Genomic DNA, 8,071 nt, shown 5'->3' on the forward strand with positions numbered 1-8,071 from the left:
GTTTCTTGATTTCTTCCTACTTGTTTTAAATGTATTTTAAATGCAATTTTTATTGTATTTTAATGTAATTGTATGGCCCTGTAAAGCACTTTGAGTTGCCTTGTGTCTGTATTGTGCTATACAAATAAACTTGCCTTGCCTTCTATTCCTGTATTTTTTTCGATGTACTGTAGTTGACCTCGAAAACAGAAAATGGCAAAGTTTAACACTTAAAACTGTTTCTGCCCAGATGCTCTGTAACTACCAAAGATCTAGCTGCACAGTTAAAGGGTAACTCCACCAATTTTACATATAAAAGTGTGCTTGCAGGTCTTGGGGAGTACTAGTGCATCTGTGGAAAAGTAGTATAAAACCTTCTGTGGCTCCAGAGAAAGCTGCATGCAATCTGATAGCTACCCCCCAGTGATGTGGCTAAGTTGCACTCCGGCTAATGTAGGCACCAGGTTTTGAAAAAGAAGAAGAATGCGTATTGGTATAAAGGTGACCTTTTTTTGGGTTCAGTGGACCTTTTCAAAATCTGGTGCCTACATTACCCACAATGCAACTTAGCCACTGAGTGACATCACTGGAGGATAATTATCAGATTACATAAAGCTTCTTCTGGCACCTCAAAAGGCCTTTTTTTCACATGTGCAGTAGTACTCGCAACCAATGAGCACACTTTAATCTTTAAATCTGCCAGCAGGCAGCAAGATTTTTCACAAACTGGCAACCCAAAAGTTATTAGTATGTCTACTTTTTAAAAAAAGAATATGAGTGAATGATTAATTAACATTTAAAGAAGAAACATGTGAGGGAACGTGCTTTATAAATAACGTTGATCATTATCATGACAGGACATAGCGCAGGGTCACACAGTAGCTGCAGCGGTTTGGATGGTCCTGAGTGAAAACCTCAGGCCTGCAGTGATTGGACAAACATTGCTACTCTTCCTCCTCTGATTGGTCCGCGGCTTTGCCCTCGTTCCGTTGCCTCCATCCAATCACAGCACCGCAAAGTTCTGCTGCGGAAGAGGGATGCGAAGGAGATGGCTGAACTTAGATAGCCCTGTGTTTGGGAATATCTTCACCATGGAGCTTGCTTGGAGGATTGAGGGGGGCAGAGGACGGCTGTTTGTCCTCGCTGTGGTGTTCGGGTGGTGTCTAGGCTCTGTGAGCTGTTTCGGACAGAGCCTGGACAGCGAGTTCACGTTTCTGCTGCCAGCCGGAAGATCCGAGTGTTTCTTCCAAACTGCAGCGAAGAATGGTACGATGGAGGTCGAATATCAGGTAACTGCGTGTGTAGTCAGCAGACATAAGCACCAACTGTGTTCACACGTACATACTACCTGTTAAAGGCTCACAGCAGCGATACAGGCAGACGGTAGTGTTGGCTAGCAGTCACCACAACCGTTACTCCATTAGCTAGCTGACATGCTGCGAGTCCTCTGCGCAATGCATACTTTTACAGTTCAACATTAAAACTGCAGCTGTAAGATCATATCAGCACTCCTCTGTTCACTTCATGTCGTGGGAGCTAACGTGACCAAGCTCCCATTGAAGCTCACATTTTCCTCAAACGGCGATACACTGGTAAAAAAAATCCACAACGTCAAGTCAAACTTTATCTAGCAAGTTTTGCGTAAGATTGCACTAAATGAGATGCTTCCCGAGATAGATGAAGAGCTACTCACTTAGAAAGATCAGCGATAACAAAATTACCACAGGAAGTGAGATAATAGGCCACACGTTCCTCATAGTGCGTGAGTCACCGTAAATGATCGGTGTACAGTAACTGATGTGTGAAAGGCTCAGGTCCTGGCAGCCTCGGGTCATCCGGCAGGATGTTCCTGAACAGGTCCTGGTCCCGGCGCACAGAAGGACCGAGCGGGGACAGACCCTCATATAACATGTCTGTTGTCTGACAGTGATTCAAGTGCCAGATTTAACCATTCAAAGGTCAGGCGCCTGGCAAAAACCGTAGCGGAGCCGTTCCGCAACGTAAATGCAACCAGTGGAATCCCCGGGTTACTGTTGCATCAGTCACAGCGCGGATCTGCACACTCATCAGTGAGCAGCTGCCTCGGAGCACCAGGAGCTCTGACTGCAGAGGGAAATATCGGCCTGGGCTGCAACTAATAAAAATGATTGCCAATGTGCAATCAGCAGAAGGACTGAACAGTTAATCCATATATTCTATATATATATATATATATATATATATATGTGTGTGTGTGTGTGTGTGTGTGTGTTTACATTGAGAGTGAAATTGAAAAACTACATCTCCCACTAAAATTGTGACCCACATTGCAATCACAATATCTGTCAAAATAATCGCTACATCATTCAGTCCTAAATACATTTTAAAATGCACTACTTTAGCTCTGAATCTTAGCTCTGCAATCTGTAAAGTAACTAGTAACTGAAGTTATCAAATAAATGTAGTGAAGTAAAATATTTGCCTCCAAAATGAAGTGGAGTGGAAGTGTATATAAAGTAGCAGAAAATAGAAATACTCAAGTAAAGTACAAGTACCTCAAAATTGTACTTAAGTACAGTAATTGAGTAAATATACTTAATAACATTTCATCTCTGGCTAACACCAGCTGGAGACGTAAGCTGCTCTGTGAATCAGATGGGCAGTTATAATATATTGGTTTAGCACAAAATGAATATTTAGACAGAAAACACATCTGCTAAATTCTGTTCTGACGAGTATTTTGTGTCAGGCAGCCAATAATAGCCACTGTGCCCAACAGAGGATGTGTTGAAGGGGAATCCCAGTACTTTCAAACCTGGGCCCTGCTTTACATTTCTTGTGTGAAGATGACTAAAAAGTACAAACACTTTTGGCATTGGTCCGATAGATCGTCTGAGTGGGCAGCTGCAACAGTGGCTGCGTTGTAACTATTGAGGAAGTACATCCACTAAACATGCTTGTTTTTGCCACTCGCAGGCTGAGGCTGATATTCTTATTGTCCATCTACATTACGAATTAAAAATTAGCATCACGATGTCCCAGAGCTCAAGGGATGCCTTCAGATTGCTTGTTCCGTCCAAAACCCGAAGAGATTAAATGGACTACCACAGAGGTCCAATAAAAGATGAGCTTATACTCAAATTAGATACGCTGGAGTTAGTCAAATTTGGACATTCTGGCAAAAAAAAGTACTTCAGTGATTAATCACTTACCAGAATTGTTGCTGATTAATTATTTGACTAATCATTTCAGCTCTACTAATCTCTAAACTGTGCGACACCATGTAAATGATCTATGTGAAGCCATGTTAAGTTCTGCCATCAGCAGTTTGTTTGTTTAGTGGGAGAGTCTCGTTCCAGGCGATGACAGCAGGCTCTCTCATGAAAGGCCCATGTAGGCTCTCTGAAAATGTCCTCGTCGCCTGGTTGAGACTCACTCCATATAAGTGTCTCTCTTCACATACAGTGCTTCCCGTCTTTATCCCAACTTTCACTGTCTAAAAAAGCAAATTGCAGAAAATGGTTGACTTTATCATTTGTGAGCTTGTTGCTCAGTGTGTGTGTGTATGTATGTGTGTGTGCACGTCCAGGTGATAGCGGGCGCTGGTATGGATGTGGACTTCACCATCCTCTCTCCAGAAGGCATCCGAGTCATCATCGAGACTCGGCGCTCCGACGGAGTCCATGTGTAAGTGCTACGTCACGCTTCATGTTTCTGCCCCAGTAGTGTTGGACCTGTTCTTTTATCTTTGACTTCACTTCCTGTTTTTCAAGGGTGGAGCCGACTCAGGAGGGAGACTATCAAATCTGCTTTGACAACAGCTTCAGCCGCTTCTCAGAGAAGATGGTGTTCTTTGAGATTATCATCGAGGGCCAAGGAGGAGACGTGGGCGGAGATGAAGAGTGGGCGGGATTAGAGGAGCCTGATGGGAGCCTTCTGGAGTACAAGCTGGAGGACATCCGGGTGAGATGCTTGTTTTTGGGGTGAGGTTGTAATAAACCTCTGTTGTTGGCACAAATGAGCTCAACTAATGTCTACACAACATCCAGGCGAGAAGAGGAGAGATAGATGTAGCAGGTTTGTTGTGTGAGTGCAACCCAGGTCAGATTTTTTATGTTTTAATCAAACAGGAATAGAATGAAGACAACTTTTCCTCTTGATTATATTTGTGTTTGCCCCCGGAGCAAATACTATTAATTATATCTTCAAAACAGTCTGCTAGATGATTATTTTCAGCATTCATTCTTGATCTTTTTACCTTTTATTTAACTAGGATCAATCCCATTGAGATGAAAAATCTCTTTTTCAAGGGAGTCCTGGCCAAGACGGCAGCAGCACAAGATAAAACAAGTAATTACAAACAGATTAAAAAAACAAAACATAGAGAGTGTTACAAATATGTGTCATTCCAATTAACAAAGTGCGGTACAAGCCATGCATCCAAAGATACCAGTTTTAAGCACCGACACCCCAGTGATTCTCTCTCCAAGTATTTCGAAATGATTTTAAAGAAATCATATTTTGGAGTATTAGAACATCCTGCAGTATATTAAGCCTTCTGAGAAACTGTTCAACGGATAAGGAAGTGGGGATGTTTTGAAAGACAGACCAACGCACTTGTGGTTTTTGTGGTTTTGGTCTTTTCATTGGATCTGCTGACAATATGGAAAATGGAGAATAACGGTGACCTTAACCTTTAACTAGTACGTGACTTCTTTCAATGCTGCCAACACCAGTGTAGTAAGAAGTACTCAAAAGTCATGCTTGAGTCAAAGTAGAGATATGGTCTTAAAATATTACATTGTTAAGGTGAAAGTCACACATATGAATAGTACTTTATTAAAAATCTTAAAGTATCTGATATCGACTATACTTAAGTGTTGAAGGTAAAAGTAAATTATACATGTATTTACATGAACACTGTATACTATGGCTCGACTGATTATTGACCTGGCCAGTTATTGTATCTGATATTTTTCTAATCTGATTGCTGATAAAATAGAAAACTATAAAACCGTTTGCTGTGCCTCTGCTCTGATGCAGACTGCAATCTGCAAAATAACTAGTAACTAAAGTTATCAAATAAGTGTAGTGAAGTAAAAGTACAATATTTGTATATTGGAAGTATAAAGTAGCAGAAAATGGAAATCCTCAAGTAAAGTACAAGTACCTCAAAATTGTAATTAGGTACAGTACTTAAGTAAATATACCTAATTACATTTCATCTCTGGCTAACACCAGCTGGAGACGTAAGCTGCTCTGTGAATCAGATGGGCAGTTATAATATATTGGTTTAGCACAAAATGAATATTTAGACAGAAAACACATCTGCTAAATTCTGTTCTGGGTATTTTGTGTCAGGCAGCCAATAATAGCCACTGTGCCCAACAGAGGATGTGTTGAAGGGGAATCCCAGTACTTTCAAACCTGGGCCCTGCTTTACATATCTTGTGTGAAGATGACTAAAAAGTACAAACACTTTTGGCATTGGTCCGATAGATCGTCTGAGTGGGCAGCTGCAACAGTGGCTGCGTTGTAACTATTGAGGAAGTACATCCACTAAACGTGCTTGTTTTTTTTTAAGAGTAAAATCCAGAAAAAGCCACTTTCGCTATCGGTAAATCCAACAGACTCCATTTACAGTAACTTCATCATGGAAAATCGCACTTCTTTTAAACATGACAGAGAGGAAATACACGGATGAAGTTGCAGCACATTACAGTCCATGTGGCGGGCTGCCAGCTGAGGCAACCCACAGGACCATTTCCAAAACCTTTAGTACTTATTAGTCGAGCCTGACCAATACTCAGTTTTTTGGGGTAGATGCTTATACCGATAAATAAAAAATTGGGCTGATAGACACACATGGTTCATCAAATGTGTTAATCAAACACATTTACAGTACAGAGCAATACATTTCATTGTTATTTACCTCTGTGCCATCGGACAACACATAGCAGATATATCTTTGAAAGGCCAAAATTGGCCGATAAATCAGTCGGGCTCTGCCTACTGCTCATTTATACACCAAAATATGTGACACTGGGTCCAACATCAATTTAAAACTCAGTGTACGCCATCAGCTATTTTAAATCCCTCATCTGTCATCACTCTGTCCTCAGGAGTCCATGGACTCTCTGCACAAACGCCTGGAGCGCAGCCGGCAGATGCAGACGGTGCTGCGGGCGTTTGAGGCGCGGGACCGAAACCTTCTGGAAGACAACCTGTGGAGGGTCTCGTTCTGGTCCTGCGCCAGTGTGCTGGTGATGCTGTGTGTGGCCCTAACACAGGTAAATGGAGCACTGACACAGCACAATATGGGGATTCAACGGGCAAACATTTCAGGAATGAGTGTTAATATTGGTAATCTGTCACACAGTTTGATGTCGGTCTTTATTTCTCCCGCAGGTCTACACTGTTCGTAAGCTGTTCGAAGATAAGCGGAGGGTCTGCACATAGAGGCAGCCTGGGAAACAGAATAATCAAGGTGTTGAGCTGGCTACCCGTTCAGATTATGATCCATTATTTTTAATATTGTCTGCATCCACTCCGGCGTTCAAATTCAATTTAATGGATCTTTTTCTTTTTACTCTTAAAATGTTGTTTTACATCAGTTTGTGAGCAATAATTAAATCTAAGTGGACCTCAAAGGGTAAACAGATGAGGAACAGATTGAGGAAGTTGAAGTCGTTTCATTTCATTTAGTGCCTTTAATGTCAAATCTTCCCACAAACCAGTGAGGAAATATCTTTTGAAAGGCACTGCCTACATAGACAGAACAATAAGTGTTGTAGTATAACTGACGTGCTACGTTTCTGAAACCGTCGAGAGGCGTTTGGAATACTTCGTTTAAATTGAGAATGACCTCACTAAAGTTTAAAGGTGGGTAATATGACACGACTCAGTAGCCGATCCACACAACTCCTAGTTGCCAGTTTACAATGGATGACAATGTGCAATAGTGTTGTTGGCGTATGTGTCCTTCCTGACAGTTAACAGTCTTTTCATGATATCTGTGATTTGATCCATCAGAGCAGGTGTTTCCTCAGTTACAGCTGTGACATTACTGATTTATTTTATTGTGCCAGTTCAAGTCCAAGCTGACATGTTGACAAATAAGAATGTAGAGTAGGACAGAGGGATGATTTTCCAGTACGATTGCCAATAATGTTCATGTGTCAGTACTCAGACAAATATGTAATAAGTACAAATATTCAGTGTGAACATACTGACTGTTAAATGTGTTTGTATGTTTCTGGTTTTGGTTCTGTCTTATACACGAACAAACTTGCTTTTTTTTTTCATCCAGATGTATGTTTGTGTTAACAGAATGTGACATTTTGATTCTGCTCAGTCAGCCGCTGAGTGTTTGGTTTGTTTTTGTTTTTTATAAGGACAGATTTGCATTACATGTGCTACAGAATAATACAAAATCAGGTTTTCATGGGAGTTATTGATATTAATAAATGCATTTTTTTTTTACACACGAGATTCTTGGTTTGAGGTGATTTTTCTTTGTAAAATAAAAACTGGTAAAAAAAAAAACATCATCGTTTTAAATGTGTTCTGTGCACATACGAAGCTCATATTCACTTTTCTGTCAAAAACACGCACTGACTAATTCCAGTTAAATTTAATCAGAGTTCTGACTCCATCACAACGGTTTGTCTCTCAAATGCAGCTTTCTGTTACTTGTGAGTTATGACAAACCTCGGTGCTGTTAACTCATATCTGCTGTCATTTGGCACAACTTTAAACCAAAACCAACCATGTTTAATGCCCTGTTTATTGTTGTATCTTTTAGATTACTTTTTTTAGAGCCACAATCGGGAGACCAAACATGGATAGACACTTTATTTCTGCTGATGTAGCTCCCCCTAATGTCTGACCTTAACAAAAACAACTTTGACATTGTCAGACATGGAGCTGATATCAGCTAAAATTTGGTCAGATCCATAAAGAATCAGCATGAATGAACTGCACTTGTTGGTACGTAGTAACATGTAGTATGTAGTAATCTGACAAACACTGAATTACTTAAAATTACCAAGTTACAACATTGATGTTTTTGTGCTTGTTCGAACCGTGTAAGATGACAAGGTGCCAGAGAGGA

General features: G+C 40.7%; 1 protein-coding gene across 1 annotated transcript; it reads left to right on the forward strand.

Annotated features, from left to right (window-relative positions):
• The first annotated feature begins 841 nt into the window (after positions 1 to 841).
• Positions 842 to 7,447, forward strand: tmed1b (transmembrane p24 trafficking protein 1b). The gene is made up of 5 exons (XM_084372835.1): positions 842 to 1,268; positions 3,548 to 3,645; positions 3,732 to 3,921; positions 6,081 to 6,248; positions 6,367 to 7,447. Exons 1-5 carry the CDS (start codon positions 1,017 to 1,019, stop codon positions 6,415 to 6,417), a joined length of 759 nt encoding a protein of 252 aa, XP_084228961.1. The 5' UTR covers positions 842 to 1,016; the 3' UTR covers positions 6,418 to 7,447.
• The last annotated feature ends 624 nt before the right edge of the window (positions 7,448 to 8,071 follow it).

The sequence above is a fragment of the Pagrus pagrus genome (genome assembly GCF_965226575.1).
Source record: "Pagrus pagrus genome assembly, chromosome: 2".
NCBI lineage: Eukaryota > Metazoa > Chordata > Actinopteri > Spariformes > Sparidae > Pagrus > Pagrus pagrus.